We start from the raw sequence: 19,430 nt of genomic DNA on the forward strand, positions 1-19,430 counted from the left end.
GACTCTGGGATGCGGGCTGGGTGGGGTTGGGGATAGAATGGGGTGAGAAGCATGGCTCGAGGGCACAGGGCGGGAGTGGTCTCACAGCATATGATGTGATAGGGATTGAGCCCAGCCTCCCTCCCACTCTGTGGGGAATGAGAGAACCACAAATGAGATTTTCGCAGCACACTGATAAGCAGAGCAGCTCTGCTAAGCCATAGGTAAGACTCTGGAGGAAAAGCCATTGGGAGGTGAGGCAGGACCCTCCAGGCCACCTGCTGGCCAAGCCCTGGGGGAGGCAAAGACCAGGGGAGGGTTTGTGCCGAGGTCCCTGCAAGGCAGTGCCCACTGCAGTGGAGGGGCCACTGAGTCATCAGGGAGGTGAAGCAAGAGGTAAATGAGGCCTGAAAGGATGACCAGCAAGCATTTGGTGCTTTTTAAGAATCATGTTACAGTCAAGATAGATGTCCTTGCTGCATCCCTGATGCTTATCCGTCTTTCTGGGTCAGATGGACCGGGAGGTTCACTCAGAAATGGAGGAAGAGTCAGGGCTGCCCGCTGGGCACATTACTTGGTAACAGGAAGCAATAGGTTCCCATGTTTACTTGCCCATTTTCACCTGGCTCAAAGCAGCCATGAAAAGATGTCTCCTGGGTCAAAACTGATTCTATTCTGCGCCAGCACAAGATGGGTGTTCTAAGTGAATGATGGTGGCACATGTGAGCTCAGCCCTGGGTGAGCTCAGTCTCATCTGCCTCTGACCTGGCTTATACTCAGAGGCATATTGTCCTCCACATTCCCCTCCTCAGAAGATCTACCATCAAAGAAGCCTTTAAAACTGCAGAGATTCTTCCCCATGCAAATAGGAAAGGGCATCCAGCTCCTTATTCCCAGGGTGGGGCAAGGACTGAACACACAGGGACCAAGCAGAGGCCAGGATCCTAGAGCAGTGCTTCTCATAGCTGAACTGCATCAGAGTCACCTGGAGGGCTGGTTAGAATACAGACCACCAGCCCCAGCCCCATGGTTTCTGATTCAGCAGGTCTGAGGAGGGCCTGAGGGTTCCCAGGGGATGCTGGTACTGCCGGCTGGGCACCTTACTTTGAGAACCTCTGCCTTAGAGGATATTCCCAAACTTCAGGTATTGTCTTTATTTTTAAAAGAGAGAAAGGGGAGGAGGGTGTGTGCCTGGTGTTGCTAGGCAACCATTAGCCAAAGGGGATGGGAACCGGGTTCTGGGAAGGACAGCAGGCTATACGGGGTGACCTCAGACTGGACAGAAGGCTGTGACTAACTTTATTGGCATCTCTCTAGAGACATAAGTAGGCTTTACCGCCAATTTACCTAAGGTGTTCAGCAGGACTATTGAAGGCCTGGCAGCTGCCCGAGGAGAGCCTGTCTCCGAGCCAGGCCTTCTGCTCCTTACTCCAGAGGGCTTTGAGCTTCCGGTAGTACACCTTGCAGCTGAAGCCCTCCCTGAAGCCTCTCTTGATGTGGCTCTTAAGGAAGTCCAGGGTGGGGTACATGCGGCAGCAGGCCGCGCACTTGTAGCCATTCTGCTGTGCTGGGTGCCACCTGGAAGCCATTAGGATGTCCTGAGATGTGATGGAGTCCAGGCCACGCCTGGATTTCTTGGTGGCTTCTCGAGGACAAGTGTTCTCTGCGGAGGAAGAGGACGAACAGATGCTCTCAGCCATATCCTCGGAAAGGCAGTTGTCCCACTTGCCCTCATCCTGTTGCACCTCTGGGAAGTCGTAAGCTTCCGGGTGGCTCTCTTTGTCTGCACACACAAAGTAGCTGTAGGGGGAGAACCAGGGCCGGTAGATAGTGCAGTTCCGCCTCAGCTTCTCTCCGTGCTGGGTGTCCCCCAAGCTGCAGTCTGCAAAGGAAAGGACCAGGTCAGAGCCTCTGGCAGGGAGCAGTGGAACCAAGGATGCCAGAGCAGCAAGGCAAGAAGGCAGACATCAGGCATGTCCTCGGTTACCTCCACCCCACCACGATTGCAGTCCTGAGAGCAGACGCAAGATGGTGGGAAGAGCAGCCGAGGGCATTCCTTCTCACTGCATTCTTTTTCTAGGGGTACAAAGGGCCACTGGATCTTGGGATGGGAGAGGCTGCTTTTAGTTAGTAAGCCTTGGTATTTGTCAAGTCCTTCCCTTCCTGGAGACACCATGTCCACTGACTCTTCTAAGGATAGACACAGACAGGTGACCCAGCGGACAGCCAGACCGGCGGCCTCCCATAGTCCTTCTTTTCGCCACCCGTGGCTGTGACCCTTTTTGCAGCCTCACTACCCATCTTGAGGGGTAGCCTCACTACCCTCCACAGCCCACTCAGCCAGAAGCTCTTGCACCAGCTTCAGAGACAGCAGAGGGGAGGCATGGCGAGAGCCCCAGGCCTGTGGGTATCTACCAAAGGAAAAAGGGCCAGATAGGAGGCTGCAGGTGACAAGGCCATGCATGGGGGTCCAGCTTCCAGACACCTCTGCTCCCTTAGGGAAGCAGCCCCTATTCATCCTTAGCTTCTCATACATTCGCACCCAGAGTCAGAGAAGGCCTCACCTGGTGAGAGCACTGTGTTTTGTATCCCTTGCCGGACAGTGATGCTTTGGTACTGGGGTGGCAGGGCCTGAGCTGGGCTGGATGCCTCAATGGGTACCGCTGTCTTTGCAATGTCTGGGTCACAGAAGAAACACTGGTGAGCTGAGCAAGGTTGGGATTCCACTTCCTGGGACTCCCCCAGGCATACCTAGAGGCTCAACCTCTGTACTTCAAGGCATCTCAAAGCTGAAACAGAACAGTGACCTCTCGAACTCAGCCAGGCAGAGCTATTCTGGATGACATCCTGGGGAATTCTGAATGGGGCCATTTCTTTCAGGCCTCAGAAACATCCTCTGCAAAGTGGGATTTATGATGTGGCCCAGATGACACCTCTGTGCCTGGCCTGCCCCTCACCTGACCCTCTTGCATCTCATCACACAGATGACTTCACTCTGCATTGCCAGTCTCCTGGGCATCCTGGGACCCAGAGTCACAGGCTGCAGAGCAATGTTCCATGCCCGCTTTGAGGATTGTCCAGTTGAAATATCTCACACCCACAGTCAGGGTTCCCGTGGACCATCACTGCACGGCACACCCTGGAGTAGCTGCTAACACTTGGACAAAAAGCCGACCTGCCTCAAATCCCAGAAAAAAGCTGTGTTCAGTTTGGGGGACAAATTTATAAATGTCATGGATATAGGCAAATGAATGCTTAGGAGGCCTACTCCACTCAGCAGTACTTCTCCATTTTACTGTGCATAGGGATGCCCTGGGGATCTTGTTAATAATGCAGGCACTGATTCAATGGGTCTGGGGTGGGAACCTGAGATTCTGCATTTCTAAAAGCTTCCAGACGACGCAGATGTTGCAAGTCTAAGGACCGTATTTTTGAACAGGGAGTCATCAGGGTGTCCAACTTTATTTCAGGATGTGCTCATCAGTTTACCCTGCTGCTTAGGCTTCTCTGATGGTTTGCTAACTCCAAATCCTCTACAAGCTTGTCAAAACAGAGGTAAAACTAGTTTCTACTCTGTGTAGACATACGACCACCTTGAGATTTCATGCACACTCTAGGGGGGAAAAACTTGGTGATAAATGGAGGCTGAGGCAGAAGAATCGCTTGAACCCAGGAGGCGGAGGTTGCAGTGGCCAAGATTGCATCATTGCACTCCAGCCTGGGTGACAGGAGGGAAACACTGTCTCAAAAAAAAAAAAAAAAAAAAAAAAGTTTACCCCTTTCTTCCCTTAACAAAAATCAATACACAGCAATAACTACTTACCACAAATTTTTTGAAAAATTATTTTCTCCCCGTACGTAATTTGACTTTCTCACTAAACCACGTTACATGGTCCTGTAACATGCTCTGGTAGGGTACTCAATTAAAAGCTTCAAAAAAACCACATCTTTGTGGCCCTAGTGGCACCAGAGTTTACCTGGCAGGCTGGTGGCACGAGAGAACATAATGTCGGGAAAAGCACTCAGGGCGGAGGAAGAGATTGGAGGTCCAGAGATGCTGAGGAGTGAGAAGTTCTCCATATTCTGACCACTGCGGTGTACAGAGATCACACGCCTGCTCTGGAGAGGCTGGCTGGCTGGCTTGTCCAGAGGATAAACATTCTGAGCGCAGTTGATGTCACAAGGCACATGATTCCACTACCCAACTAGGTTACCCTTTGGAAGGTGAATGGAGTCTAACTGCAAGCAAGATTAAAATGTGTAAAGATTGTTTTTGACTTGCCAGTGCCCAGCGGCAGGCCCTGATTGAGAAGACCCAGAGAGAAGAAAATAGTAGAGATACTATAGTGATGCTGTTTGTCCCCTTTTATCTTTATTATCGTCACTTTTCTGTGTTGACACTGTCTACCCCCAGCCCTCCAGCCCTGGAAACCTCTGTCCTGTCTGAATAATCTCCTTCCTTTTCTTCTCCTTTATCAGCCTAATCTCTGTCAGCAAATATTTTTATTGTTTTGTTTTAGTTTGTTTTTTGAGGTTTATATATTTTTCACATTTTCTTTGGAAATTCAAATTTATAAAAGTTGCAGAAAAGGCTGGGTGCAGTGGCTCAGGCCTATAATGCCAACACTTTGGGAGGCCAAGGCGGGTGGATCATTTGAGGTCAGGAGTTCAAGACCAGCCAGACAAACATGGTGAAACCCCGTCTACTCAAAATATAAAATTTAGCCGGGCGTGATGGTGGGCACCTGTAATCCCAGCTACTTGGGAGGCTGAGGCAGGAGAATCGCTTGAACCCGGGAGACAGAGGCTTCAGTGAGCTGAGATCGTGCCATTGCACTGCAGCCTGGGTGACAGAGCGAGACTCCGTCTCAAAAGTTGCAAAAATAAAATCAATACAAAGAACACCCATATGCCCTGTATCCAGATTTTCCTATTAACATTTTACCCGATTTGCTGTATCAGTCCCCTTCCTCCTGCCCCCTGCCCCATGTGTATGTGTGTATACTTAATTTTTTCTCTAAACTATTTGAAGGTAAGTTATAAACACTATGTCCTTTTACACCTAAGTACTTCAATGTGTATTTCCTAAGAATAGGGACCAAATATTGGTTTCAGTGGTTGGTGCTCTTTTTAGCGAGTGACTAAAACAAAAATGGGTGACTTAATACTGTTTTGCTCATTGCTTAAGTCAGTTTGATGGGGAGACTCTGGGACTCCAGAGAGGCAAGGTTGCCTCTTTGTTTCACTTGTCCTGTGACAACATTGTGCACTAGCAAGGTGTGGATAAGGTGAAAGATGATTGTGACTCGGAAGATAAACTGAAGGCACCCCTTTCTAGATTATCACGTGTCAACTAGATACACAACAGGGCTGCAGATCTAAATGGCAGGTATGTTTATGCTGCATGGGGAGCGATGGCCACTCTGGAAATAGTGATGGGCTTCTTTTGAGGTGCTGTCAAGCATGTGTGACTGGAATGTGAGTTAGCTTCTGCACATGATAGCCCAGAGTTGTCTTCCTGTGTGTGTTTATTCACAGTACTGAAACATTCGAAGGACAATGGGAGAACATGATTCCCCTCGTGTTCCTCCCAGATAGCCTGGTTTGGAACATTAACATGTGTTGGAAAGTAAGTTGAAGCCACATACTTTGGCAATTTGGGGGGTATCAACAATTTCATTTGGTCCATTATGGTGTAGAGAAAGCTCATGAGTCTGGGCATCGGTTTATGTGACTTCTAACCCCACTCCGCCATGAGCTACCTGTGTGATACTGGGCAAACCTCTCTGCTACTTGATTTTCCTATATGATTAGTTTAGACTCTAAACTCGAGTGGATGAATGTCTTCCTGGCTAAAACCCAGTGAGTGGCATGTGGAGAGTAGCATACCTGTGACTGGTGCACACAGGGCCCCGAGGACTTGGAATTGCATTCATTCTGTCTTGACCCATCACATTCCTCCCACTGCCAACTTCAGACTTTCCCATTGGAACCTCAGACTTAATGTAAAGATGCTCAACATACTGGGGGGAAATATGGAAGGCGGACTCTCTCAGTGCCTGTGTAGAGTTTTTAAAATGCGACCCAGTTTTGGTTTAGTCACTGAAAAGTTTGTGGGAGCCTGGTGGTTCCTGGGTGCACACCACTCTTTGTAGCAGGTCCCCTGTCTTGTGTGCTGTGTCCTCCCGAGGTTTGCTGTTGCTGGTGGCCCAGGTGGTAGGTGACACTCTCAAAGCGATTGGTCACTATGTAAAATGAGTCTTTCTCTTGTTTGCTTCCCACCTGCTTTCCAAGCCCCTTTCTCGGACAGGTAAGATATCCCGTTGTTTTGTGGATGACTTACATTCCCAGATGCCCTCCTCTGCTTGGGTGTGTGCATGTTGCGGGGTGCTGTGGGGAGGGCCACCTGGCTGGGGTCCAGTCATCTCTGTCTCCTCCATTGCCATTATTTTCTGAATCATCAAGCCTGTAGTCCTAAAGCAAGAGAGACAATGTGTGGGGGTCATTAGCGTCATCATCAAGAAGGACCCATTGCACGTCCTCAGACACAGGGATAGAGGGACCCCCAGCCAGAGGCCCACTTTCACTTGGAATAGAAGGGCAGTTCTCAAGATCTGACCTCCAGAGCCTCTGAAGACCACTCACATAGAGGGGTTTTTGAGTGGCTTTTATAAATGGAAAAAGACTTGTGGGCAGTTTCCCTGTAGTGTCAGCCCGTCATGCAATTTTTAAGAATTCATGTAAAAGTCAAATTCAATTAAACAAACTTATTAAATGCCTACTATCATGCAAGACCCTAAGGTCGGCATTGTAGAAGATAAAGAAACACTTCAGATGCTGTGGCCCCTCAAGGAGCTTACCATTTTAAGACAAGGTGTATTTACTGGAAAGACTTAGACAAGGGTAAAGGGAGTGCGTGGTAGGCTATTTTTACATTACTTGACAATTCAGTGCATTATAGACTATGTTATGAAGGGTAGAGAGCAAAAAATACAGAAAATCTAAAATGGTGCATAATCCAGAGTTACGTTTATTACAAAGAGTGTTTTAAAAATAATAATAGCTTATAATTTGCTAATCACCTTGACAGGTGTTTTTGGTGCTTGCTTTTTTGAAAACGAGTATGTCTACTCTGAAAAGTCACTTTAAACCAGTAAGGAGACCGCCAGGGAAATGTCTGATTTGGGAAGTGGTGGCAATTTGCCTTCCCCAGGCATTTCGTACAGTTTCATTGTTGTCTATGTGCTTTCTGGTTTGGGGGAAAATAGTTAAATGGTTTGGTTTCCAAATCTTCTTTGCTAGTTTGCAGATGACATGATTAAAGAAAATAAGACAGATGTGGGACCCGACAGGCAAATTGTGCCAAAGTGGAGGATGTGGCAAGATACACACTTAGGAGAATAATCAGGAGTTGATGACCCTGCTTGCTGTGGAGTGGGCTGGAAGCTTCTGCTGGTGCGGCGGGTCTATCCGGAGCCCAGCCAGCTCGGGCCCTGTGTCCGAGGGATGCTGTCATGCTGTTCCCTGGCAGGTCCTCACCCTGCAGTGGTGAAGGCCACAGGGCTCATCTGCAGAGACTAGTTTCCACTCCTCTTCCCACAGGTTTTCCTCCCTGCCACCCAAAGGCCCTTAGAATATGATGTATCTAGGTAGTCAGCCTAGAAAGGATAGCACCATTCATTCATCTCTAAGAACTGGACAAAGGTGACAGTAAACTATGCATTTCTTAACCAGCTTCAGTTAGATTAAGCAACCCTCCCTTTACTATCTCTACACAGCCCTCTATCAAATCCATTGATTGTACTTACTGATTTGATTGCAATGCTATCCCTTCCTGGACTTCAAGGACAGATCTTGGTGCTTGTCCTCCAGGCTCAAAATTGTTTTATTTGGGAAACAACTGGAGAAATCTAAGGATGAACTTTGATAATGTAAAGGAATTGCAATACTGGCATAATCATATAGAAAACTCTTATTATTAAGAGATTTAAACTTAATGATGACACCTTCCAGTCATTCACACAGAGAAAAAGACTTGTTTTCTTGAGATAACAGATATAGTGGCCTTTATTGCATTCTTCTCTCAATTTGTTTTATGTTTAAAAACTGTCATTTCGGCCGGGCGCAGTGGCTCGTGCTTGTAACCCCAACACTTTGGGAGGCAAAGGCGGACGGATCACCTAAGATCAGGAGTCCAAAACCAGCCTAGCCAACATGGCGAAACCCATCTCTACTAAAACTACAAAAAATTAGCTGGGCGTGGTGGTGGGCGCCTGTAATCCTAGCCGAGTGAGCCAAGATCACGCCACTGCACTCCAGCCTGAGCAACAGAGTAAGACTCTTGTCCCCCCCAAAATAGTAATAGTAATAATAATAATAAATGTTTGTATACTCATTAAAAAAAAAAAAAAAAAAAGGATAGCACCACTGAAACTACAAGAAAGGTTTCCACTGGCCCAGGATGCAGCAGTGCAGGGCAGAAAGAACTGCTTTCCACAAAAATTCTGCAGAAGAAAAAGTACACCCTAACCCCGGTTACTCTTAGAAGAGGCTCTGAGAATAGACACTTAGCAGAGGTGTTGACAAGGAAAGGAGCCTAGTGATCAAATGATCACTTCCCTCAGACTGACAACATATCAGGGGTAGTTGGTGTAGACAGAAACCTTGACCCAGGTTCCAAGGCCTCAGAGTGGGTCTGGCTGCCTGATGACTGAGCTGGATTTCCAGATAGGGAGAGGATGGCCAAGTGTGAGTGTGTGGACAGCATGGCTTAGAGCCTGGAGCTCCAGTCATTTCAATAACAAACTTTTAAGCTACCACCTTGGCCACCACAATTTTCTATCTACAAAATGGGTTTTGGCGAGTCAAGATCTGTATTGAGCACAGCTGTGTACCAAACTGAGGCTAGGTGTTGAAGATACAAAGATGAATGAGGCGTGGCCTCTGCCTTGCAAATCTTTACAACCTAATGGGTTTATACCCAGCTCTTTGAGTTAATTTTTCAAGCCAAAGAGGATCCCTACGAGAAGGACTATGTACTAGGCATATATAGGCAGCTGTTCCATGATCTGTAGCAGGACAAAGTTGTGGATAGAGCCCTGAGCTGTGGGTTAGAAGGCCTGAGTTCTAGTTCCAGCCCTGCTAGTATTAAACTGTGTGACCTCAGGCACGGCACTGCATTATGTGGAGTCTTGCAGGCTTCATCTGTAGGTAGATATCCTTCCATGCACCACCTCCCTAGGTGGTTGTAAGGATTAAGTAAGCTGATGTTCATTAGGATCCTCATGCTTCACTGGCACTGAGTGGGGCTGACCTATCCATTTGGTATGAACTGATTCTGAACCACCACTTAGCATCTCTGCAAGAGCTGGCCCACTCGCTCAAGTCCCACCTCTGTAGACCTGAGGAGCTGCTGCCCCATTTTTCGTGGAGAATTTGTGCTATACTCATGGCCTTCAGTGGGGAGCTTCTAACACCAAGCCTCATCCATGCCATCCCTCCACCAGCTTCCAACCCACTGAGAGCTCAGCACGTGCTTATAGCGATGTAAAAATGTCACGTTTCATTGCTTCATCCTCATTTTTTCTTTACTTCAATGGGCGTGGTGACTCCAAGGTAAAGGGGCCAAGCCCATGAATCAAGGAGGCAGGTTTACAGGAACAATTTTATTTTTTTATGGCTAGCATTAGTCACTGATTAACTTGGGTGGGGCAGAGCTAGAATTTCTAGTTCCTCTCCCATCAAGAAAACTGCACTGGGAAGTTCAAGAGTGTCTTTACCGGCTCTCACTTGAATATTTCCAAAGGCTTGGAAGTTACAAGTTTTGGGTGTGGGATAAGGAAAGCTGAATGATAGGGCACAGGTCCCATTCCCTTTTCCTCATCATGTCGCTCTGTCCCCTCTTTGTTCACAGTTGACCACGGCATGTTTGAGAATTTGAACACAGCCCTCACTCCAAAGCTCCAGGCCAGCCGCTCCTTCCCCCACTTGTCCAAGCCCGTGGCCCCCAGCTCTGCCCCTCTGGGCTCTGCTGAGCCTGGGGGGCCAGGACTCTGGGTGGGCAGCAGCCAGCACCTCAAGAACCTGGGCAAAGCCATGGGGGCCAAAGTGAATGACTTCCTACGGAGAAAGGAGCCCTCCAGCCTGGGCAGTGTGGGTGTGACGGAGATCAACAAGACTGCAGAAGCACAGCTGGTCAGTGGGGCTGATGCGGCTCCAGGGGCTTGGCCAGAGGATGAAAGGTGAGCCCCTCACCCGCCCAACATCCATGCCCCTCTGTGAACCCACTTGAAAAAGTACAGGGACAAACTACGGTGTCTCCACAGGAGAACAGCCCCAAGGGAGGGGTGTGAGATTGTCCTGTACTGAAAAGCTGCAGGATCAGGCCACGTTCTCAGGAGCTGGCTTCATCTTCCGCAGCCGCAGCTGAAGGTTGCTGAGTGCCTACTATGTCCTCAGCTCTGTGCTGCTGAAGGTTGCTGAGTGTCATGTCCTCAGCACTGTGCTTCAGACTTTGGTTGCACCATCTTGTCTAACTCTCCCAGCAGCCCTGGGAGGTAGATGGTATTTCCATCCTGCAGGTAACTCAACGTTCAGACAGGCAAAGTAAACAGCTTGAGGTCACAAAGTTAGTACTTGGCAGAGCTGGATTTGAACCCAAGTATTGTCCAGAAGTTCCCCAGGTAGATTCTGATGCCTGGCCATAGCTGAGAACCGCTGCCCTAGACCATTGCTTGTGGAGAAGCCTGCACCTGTCAGATCCCACTAGTGCAGGGCGGGAGAAGCCCCCCATAGCAGCCCTCCTGTTCTTCCCCCTTCTACCAACAGGCTCTTTCCAGGCCTTGTTTTAAACACCTGTGCATCTGAGGTGGGCATGCCCTCCGCAGGTGTTACTCCATGGGTTCTGATTTGACAAGCTTCACCAGTGGTCTCTATCCTATCTTCTAGAGGCCAGCACCTTGTGCTGCTCTGAACAGTGAGTGAGCATGGACCAGGCCAAAAGCTACTGTTGTGCTGAAGGTGCTGAGACCTACATGCCAAACCAAGAACCAGAGCCCAAGGAGTAGAGCATTCATTGAGTGGGGTGGGTCGAAAGTGCAACTGGAGTTGGAGAAGCAGGATGGCAGGTGGACTGGTGTCTTGCTGTCCTTAAGGCATGTATGTTTATTGTCATTAACCTTACAGATCAGTCCTGCAAGAAGCATTTCCTCGGCTGGATCCTCCACCTCCCATAACCAGAAAGCGAACCCCTCGGGCCCTGAAGACCACCCAGGACATGCTGATTTCATCACAGCCTGTCCTGAGCAGTCTGGAGTATGGGACAGAGCCGTCACCTGGGCAGGCCCAGGACTCTGCTCCCACTGCCCAGCCTGATGTCCCAGCAGATGATTCACAGCCAGAGGCCACCACGGAAAGAGAAGAGAGAGGCGAAGTTCTACCTAATGGAGAGGTTTCCCTGTCGGTACCTGATCTAATCCACAAGGATAGCCAGGACGAATCCAAGCTAAAAATGACTGAGTGCAGAAGGGCCTCCTCCCCCAGCCTCATCGAGAGGAATGGCCTCAAACTCAGCTTGAGCCCCATCAGCCTGGCTGAGTCCTGGGAGGATGGCAGCCCCCCTCCTCAGGGACGGACCTCCAGCCTCGACAATGAGGGCCCTCACCCAGACCTGCTGTCCTTTGAATAGAGCCTCTGCTCTTTCCTGCTGAGCTCTGCCCTTGTCTTCCTGCTGCTTTCTCCTCCACTGCACACACTGACCCTGGCCCCAACCCCACCGTGCCCTTGGACTTCCTCTTATGAGGCACCAGCAGAGAGCCAGTCGTCCATCATGGGATTTTGCAGGACTGGAAGTCCTTGAGTAGTTCTAGTTAAAGAGTCTATCTGCAGAATGGCTAAAGGACTCGATGCCATCTTGAGCATAAATTTCTGTAACCTCCTCTGAGTGGGCTGCAGCCCTTGGACATTAGAGCTCTTACACTCTTGAGCTTGTCCTGTCTTCTCAGTGAATTGCAGGGCCACCAGCCCAGGGCGATGGATCTTGCAGGAATTCTCTTTGCCTGTCCCCTACATGCACCTCCTCCCCTGCTGTTCTCCCTCCCACACCCCGTCCCTTCTCTCTCCTCCTTGATGGGTCTGAGGCACCTGGCCTCAGCGGGAGCAAGGCTGGATGAGGAATGATGGGTTTGGCTTGATGATAGGCCCTGGCCTGGAAAGCCACACACCCTGACCACAGCCCAGCCATGGCTCCTCTTGGTCCCAGGACAGCGCAGGCCCCTGATTGCCGTGTTTGCTCTGCCCCTGGGGTGGAGGCCAGAGGAGATGCTTACCAGGCCTGAGACCTTGAGAGTTCACCCAGGGTTCCCAAGGTTTCCCCCATCTGGTCAGATGTCAAATACAAAATGGGGGCATCCTGCACAGAAGGAAAGATGAGGCTTCCTTTGCTGTGTATGTGAAGACAGGAGAGCCAGGCCCCAGCAGATGCAGCCGAGCACACTCTGGTTTTGTTTTTGGGGGAGGGCCCAGGAACTTGGGGGTGGTTTTGGCATTCAGGGCTGAAGCTAAAAACCCAGAGCAGAAGTAGGGAGAAGGGAGTGAGGATGGGACAGAGAAGAGCGATCACTGGGGATCAGAACAGCTTTTCAGGGGCCACCTTGCAACCTAAAATGATGCCGTTTCAGGGCCTGGGCCTGCTGTGAGAGCCAGAGTGAAGCGTGTGCAAGATTGGAATGTGAGAAGAACTGAGGGGGGAAACCACTTTTAATTAAGTGGAAGTGCTTTGTGCTTGTGCTGAAGTTACCTGGGCCTCCTGTAGCCCTGGACCTCACTGGAGTGGCCCCGCCCTGCCCGTCCCTGCCCTTCTTTTATGCTGATGCTGGTGGGCTATGTCCTGCTTCAGGATCCATGTAAGGGACTGACCAGGTTCATCCAACCTTAACTGGTTCCTGCTGTCCTGGATTAAGCCACTTTTAGGTCTCCCACCAGGGGTCCTATTGTGCTGTCTTCCTGTGGCCAGCAGACCCTGTAAAGGGGTGATCCTAATCCCGGGGCTCTTTGCAGCAAGAGGAGAACATCCCTTTTCTTGAACAAGGTGGCCAGTTCCCTGGGAGAAAGCTGGGAATGGCACGTCCAGCCGGGGCAGGCGTTGCGGCATCCTTCTCCTGGGATTCCTGTGGCCTCCCCTGTTCTATTCATTATTTGGCTTCCCAACCATAAGCTCTGGGATACCCAGGGCTTGCTTCCCAGCTCATCTCATCTCTAAGCCTTTGCTCCCCTTCCCACCACCACTGCTATGTAAAATGGCCATGCTAACTCCTACAGAACTAGGAGCCTCAGCAGGATTGCTAGGATGTGGGTGCCTTCCTGCATTCTTGCTTCTGCAGCTGTGTGGCCTTCCCACAGCCCTCCCACCACTTTCCCTTCTACCTTGCCTTCCATTGTCTTCCTTCTCCCAGAAAGCCAGGTTTCAACACGTGCTCACCACTAGCTCTCTCCCCTCCCTCGTGGGGGTTGCTGCAGCAAGGCACCTGCAGGCCCTGGTAGAGTGAGCAGGGCTTATGTGTACGTTCTTTACGTGTACATCTCCAAGGATGTGATGTCTGACTGTGATGTCAGAGAGGAGGTCTCAGGACTAGCATTTGGGGTCCTGTGAGTTTTCCCAGAATGGTTTGGGGTATCACACAAAACACCAGAGCTGAGGATAGGGGTAGAGTCCCCAAACACACATCCTGGGAGCAAGCCACTTCATCTGAGTTTCCCATACCAGGAACATGATTTGTGCTTTGGTGGGAAACTTAGCAAGTCCCTGCACTCTGGGGCTTCTCCTCTTCTAGAGCCCAGGGCAGCTCTGGCCCGATGATATGGCAGCCATAGGTACAGGTATTGCAGGTGCAGTCTTTCTTAAGTACCCTACCCTGCCTCCACTCTATAGCCCAGCTGCTGCTAGAGTCCAGGACCTTAGACCCAGGATGAGCAAAAGGACTCCACCAGGTTGTCCAGGACCATTGCCAGGGTGACCCCAGAGTTCTTCAGACTTCTGTCTGATACTGAACACAGTGCCACGGGACCCTGCTCCAATCAAACTGCCTACAACCCGCCCATCCTCCTGCTGCAGGGGTGACGCTGCTACCTCGGGAGGCTCTCTTGAGAGTGGTGTCTGGTCTTAGATGCTGCAGATAGTACCTGGTGCTAGGGTCTAGGTGCTGCCCAAAGCCCAGCAGGATCAGCTACTACTCATCCTGCAGAGGCCTTGGCCCAGACCAGCTCTTCCATCCAAAGCCTCACCTGGTTTCCGTGTTCATCTCAACAGTCTGGCCTTCCTGTGACTGCAGCCTGGCAGCCACACCCCCAGGAATCCCACACAGTGAGTCCAGCTTCTCTGGGAGCTTGGCCTTCAGTTAGCCCAGTCCATGAGAGGGCAGGGTAATGAGGAGGAGTAAAGGACCTATCTTCTCTGTCCACATAAGGAATTTGGGACCACAGGGTCTTTTATCTCCTTGTTACTCCCCAACCCCATCATAACCTCCTACTCAGCACACAGCTTTATCCTGGTAGATTATAAGGTGAGCTTCCAGAACCTGGCAGGAGGCTGGTGTATCCCTCTGCACGGAGGGAGGTGTATCTGAATGTTGTGTATGTGGCTGATATGGAAGACATACATGTATGCAATCAATCAGCCTTTAAAGAAGACTGGCTGCAGTTCGGAGGAGGAGGAGGAAGATTACAGATCTATTCTGAGTATTTTTTAGAGAGTTAATATTTATATTTTTAGTAATTTTCTGGTAGAAGGAAATTGCACAATAAAATGATTTGGTTTGGTTTGCTGGCTTTGTCTGTTTGATTTTCCTCCTGACTGATGGGGAGCAGTTGGTTTCCTCAAGTCTGTCTTGTTGGGTGGAGGGCACTGGCATTTTCCTTTGTAAGCCTGGAAAAGTGGGAAATGAGGGAGGTAGAATGTGAGGAAGATAGGCACTACTGACACCTCCAGCCTGAACCCTTGGCGGGGAAATGACTTCTGAGGATGTGCCATCATTAGCTCCCCTGGCTGACCACTGTGAGGGGGTACCTCTGTCGAACCGACCTATCACTGTTTCAGGGGTGCCATCATGATGGGCACAGGCAGGACCCTCTTTGGGAGGAAGTAGGGGGAAGTGGACATGGGCATCTGATCATCCTCTAGGGTACTCATTCTTTACCTGGGTCCAAAACCCTCTTCCACCAAGAAAGGGATGGAGCTTCGCATTTCTGTGTGCACCTTCTTCCAGAGAGGGACGGGAGCTTCTATCAGCCTCTCAAAGAGAGTCATCAATACATGTCAGTGATTTGGACTTAGGTACTTCCTGGGAAATTGTCCCCAAGGACCCCCCTGGACAGGGACATTCTTGATGCTCACCTGCGGAGAGAAGGTGGCTCAGAGAAGAGCTGGCCTGGAGTCCCTTTGCCCCATTGCTGCCCCTAGGCCAGTGTCAGATCCAAGGACCCAGAGGACCCACACAGCTGAGTATTGGCCAGGCCTTTATCCTGCTTAAAAAGGAAGGAAATGGGGAAGAAACAGGAAGGGAAAGGGGTGTTCAGTCTGTTCACAGAAGCCACGCAGATTTCCAAAGGGAAACATGGGACCTTTCTGCGCAGCCCTCTCGTGCAGATGTGACTATGCCTGGGGTTGGATTCCACAGTTCCACATGCAGGGGCTCCCTGGCTCCATATCAGAGGCATCTCAGGCATGAGGCTAAGTCCCTAATGTTTTCTGCATCTTGTTCCACTCAGCGGAGGGGCAAGAAAAGAACAGCTGGGCTCTCAAAGGTTGTTCGCTGTCTCTGCAGTGGGGTGCAGCATTATTGTCCAGGGAAAGCAGGAAAAACACAGAAAGCAATCTTCCATGTTTTGGGAAAAGGCATTGAAAATACTTACAGTAGCAACTTTTTTCTTTATGAGTATGCTGCGGTGACTCCAGACGACCTCTCCCATTGAATGGCTTCAGTATCTTGCTGCAGTCATTCAGTTGTGAAATGTGCTTTTAACATGCCTTTCCCACTATTATGTGAAGTCGTTATTTTTGTCTAAGATCAAATATAAACAGTTCTAGTGTAAAAAAATTTTTAAGGAAATTTTAAGTGTAAAAATGGAAGTGCTCGGCCGGGCGCGGTGGCTCAAGCCTGTAATCCCAGCACTTTGGGAGGCCGAGATGGGCGGATCACGAGGTCAGGAGATCAAGACCATGCTGGCTAACACGGTGAAACCCCGTCTCTACTAAAAAATACAAAAAATTAGCCGGGCGAGGTGGCGGGCGCCTGTGGTCCCAGCTACTCGGGAGGCTGAGGCGGGAGAATGGCGTGAACCCAGGAGGCGGAGCTTGCAGTGAGCTGAGATCCGGCCACTGCACTCCAGCCTGGGCGACAGAGCCAGACTCCGTCTCAAAAAAAAAAAAAAAAAAAAAAAATGGAAGTGCATATGTCATGTTTTTTAATGCTGTGCTCTACGCTGAGCCACTAGTGGTTCTAGAATCTGGGGGACAAAGATGCATTTATTCAGACAATATATCCAAGCCCCTTCCTGCCATGCACTGAGTGCTATCTAGGGGACTGTGGTGACATTGGTGGAAAAGTGACACGCAGCCCTCTTTCTCCATTCTGAATGGATGGGGACACCATCATACCTGCCCTCCCGGGCACTATGCTGACAGGGTATGTGATCAGGATGTGAAATGCAGTGGAAGCACCACCAAAGCGGGGCTCAGGATGAGGCAATTAATTTCAGCCGAGAGAGTGCTCATTTCCTCTGGACTAAATCTGCTGGTAGTAAGTAGTTGCCGAAGGAAACACACTAAGAGGCCATCAGGAGACCCACCTCATTCCGTACGTCTGTGCCTATGCTGGCAGGGACCCTAGTTGGTATTCAGAATTTTTATGAAATTAGTGGACCCGGAAATGTACTCAGATGCTAGCCTAATCTCGGAAAATTCCTGCTGGGTCAGTTTAATCTGCTCTCAGATTTCACAATGCCTTTGAGGTCAGTGAATCCTGGGAGTGTTCTAGAACTCTCTGTGCTTGGACTCCCTGTCCTCTCTCTGCTCCCCTCCCCACAGTGCGGAGTTTCCCAGGCCAGCCTAGTTGTGGTGGCAAACTCAGTGATGGCTTCTGTGAGATTTTGGCCCTCAGAGTGCCCCGGGCTTCAGTCGCTCAGTTTGCTGCCCTGGTTTGGGACATTCAGCCTGGAGCCTCCCACTGTGGCCCCTCTGTGAGCGGGAACAAGTAATTAAGTCCATATAGCCCTCGTAGAGAGGCTCCTACTCCCCCTTGGAAAGCTTCATCAGTGCTGATGGCATTTAATACCTTTCATCTCTCCCAAGGAAATCCACTCTGGAAGCTTTAAGTTGTCCAGTGAAAGCATCTTCAAGTACATCTCCCCTCCAGGATGCCCCCTCTCTGCTACTGTTTGCACTGGGGGCACAGGATGAAAGCCCAGAGTCCCCACCACTGACTTCCTCCTAATGAGAAAATTCCTCCACTTTCTGTATCTAGGGACCAGCTCTCCTGACACACAATTCCTCTTTGTGTCCAGCTTATCTCCAGCTGCTGCCATGATAAATAGTCCAGCCCAAGAGAGCCTGGGGAAGCTACCCCACAAAACGAATCACTTGGCTATTAACAACACAGACGAGGAATCAAGCTTGAGGAAATATTTAAGGACCACCTCAGACTCCAGACTGTATTCTCCTTCGTGTGAGTTGCCTGAGGAATCTGTTGGTTATATAGAGCAGGGAACATTGCCAGTGTGTTCTTTGGAATTGACCAAAACAAAACAAAAAACCCCAAACGAAGAGCAACCTCCCAACACACCGCAACTGGTTTTTTTTTTGTTTTTTTTTTTTTACTGTTTAACCAGCCAGCTGTTTCCAGTGCCATCTGCTTAGCTACCTATTTCCTGAATCATCCCTCCATGTCTGCCGCCACCTGCTTTCTAGGCTTGCGTTTATTGGGGAATTCTTGGTGGCTTGGTCTGATGTTCAAGCACATCCCAGTGTTCAGCCCGCTTCAGGGGCTAACTCACAGCGACTTAGAACAATTCCCTGTGGTTGCCACAGGAGCGCTTTGAGTTGGTCCAGGTCTTCATGGAGCAGGACAAAGGGGCAGGAGAAAAGTGAACTGTCAGCCCTGGGAACGGTTTGCAGCTTCAGCAAGATGCATGCCCCCTCTTTATCCTGAGCCTGCAATGGATGGACCCCCCTTGCTGGATAGGAAAGCTCAGGACAAGTGTGGACTGCTCCTGTTGTTTTGCCTTCCCACCATCTCCTGGTACTTGTTAAATTCTGTTGCAACCAGCTTTCTTTGCTCAGCTTAAATCCTGGGTCCTATGTGTCAGGAAGTCTTTGCCTCTGACCTGGCAAGTACTCTTTAGACCTGGCCAACGTGTGACATTTCTAGGAACTGGGCCTCCTGGAGAGGGCATGTAGGCCGTCTAGGAAGTGATTTCACGTGTAAGAAAGCTGGAGGGGGAGGTGGGGATGGCAGTGTTGTCCATGCCTCTCCCTACCCCTCCCCCAACCCCTTAATCATCAGTTAGTGACTATGTAAGTGGCACATGCTGTGACCAGGCCCCAGGACACTTGCTGAGACCCATGTGGGGGAGGTGTCAGGTGGGTCCTCTGTGCTCTAGATTATCTGCGGCTGGCCCGCCTGCCTCGCTGGTGGCATCCACCACTGCTGCCTCTGTGCTGCACTTCCCTCAGAGCCCCAGCCTGCTCCGAATTGCTTCCATGCCTGTGTTTAAGATGGTCCATCTGCCCGGGTCACCTTTCTACCGTCCTTTCCCTTTCCTCTGACTTCACCAGGCTATGTTAACTCATCCCTCACATTTTCACTCAGGCATCCCTTCCTCCAGGTGGCTTCCCGGACACCACCCCACCCCTTCTCTGCGTTCCCGTAGCATCCTATGTGTTCCTCCATCACGGCACTCGCCATGTGTCATAGAAAGTCGCTTCCTCATCGTGCCTCTCTCCCACAGGTCTCTGAGCTCAGGGGCAGGGTCCATGCCATCTTCATCCCTGACTCCTCGGTTCCCAGCAGCGTCTGGCATATTGCAGGAGCTCAATAAAGATGCACTTTGGATGGAACTAGACTCAGGAAACTTGCAGTTGAATTTGTGTGGAACAGACTACATGGGCTCTGGGTTAGACCAGCAGGAATCTTTCAGTTCCTCTTCCTCAGGATCTCTATCCGCAGGCAGCCTCTGTACGTGATCATCAACTCCACAGAGAAGGATTGAGGGTGGCCATTTTCAAAATGGAAAGTGATTAATGGGCCAATGTGAAGCTCATTTATCTGCAGCCGGAGGCTTCATTCACTCTATTCCTTGGACTGGTGCCACCTTGCTGTGGAGCTGGTAGAAGCAAGCACTTATATCCAGCATAATGCAAGAAGGGCTGTGCTTCAGTGCCAGGCACCTGTCTATCTCTG

The 19,430-nt window shown here is 50.2% G+C and overlaps 2 protein-coding genes across 3 annotated transcripts; one reads left to right on the plus strand and one right to left on the minus strand.

The window, feature by feature from the left end:
• Positions 1-1,109: 1,109 nt before the first annotated feature.
• On the minus strand, positions 1,110-4,123 carry SPATA46 (spermatogenesis associated 46). Its single transcript, XM_025365781.1, has 3 exons — positions 3,957-4,123; positions 2,544-2,657; positions 1,110-1,861 (listed from the first exon to the last, which is right to left on the minus strand). The coding sequence occupies exons 1-3, from the start codon at positions 4,057-4,059 to the stop codon at positions 1,323-1,325; spliced, it is 756 nt and encodes a 251-aa protein (XP_025221566.1). The 5' UTR covers positions 4,060-4,123; the 3' UTR covers positions 1,110-1,322.
• Positions 4,124-6,099: 1,976 nt separating this feature from the next.
• On the plus strand, positions 6,100-14,799 carry C1H1orf226 (chromosome 1 C1orf226 homolog). 2 transcript variants are annotated; one of them, XM_025365766.1, is made up of 3 exons: positions 6,100-6,289; positions 9,893-10,220; positions 11,164-14,799. In XM_025365766.1, the coding sequence occupies exons 2-3, from the start codon at positions 9,904-9,906 to the stop codon at positions 11,663-11,665; spliced, it is 819 nt and encodes a 272-aa protein (XP_025221551.1). In that variant the 5' UTR covers positions 6,100-6,289; positions 9,893-9,903; the 3' UTR covers positions 11,666-14,799. The 2 variants fall into 2 exon arrangements, with proteins under 2 accessions (XP_025221551.1, XP_025221544.1); XM_025365759.1 differs by lacking the exon at positions 6,100-6,289 and having other exon boundaries at positions 9,733-10,220.
• Positions 14,800-19,430: the final 4,631 nt, after the last annotated feature.

The sequence above is a fragment of the Theropithecus gelada genome, chromosome 1, assembly GCF_003255815.1.
Source record: "Theropithecus gelada isolate Dixy chromosome 1, Tgel_1.0, whole genome shotgun sequence".
Taxonomy (NCBI): Eukaryota; Metazoa; Chordata; class Mammalia; order Primates; family Cercopithecidae; genus Theropithecus; species Theropithecus gelada.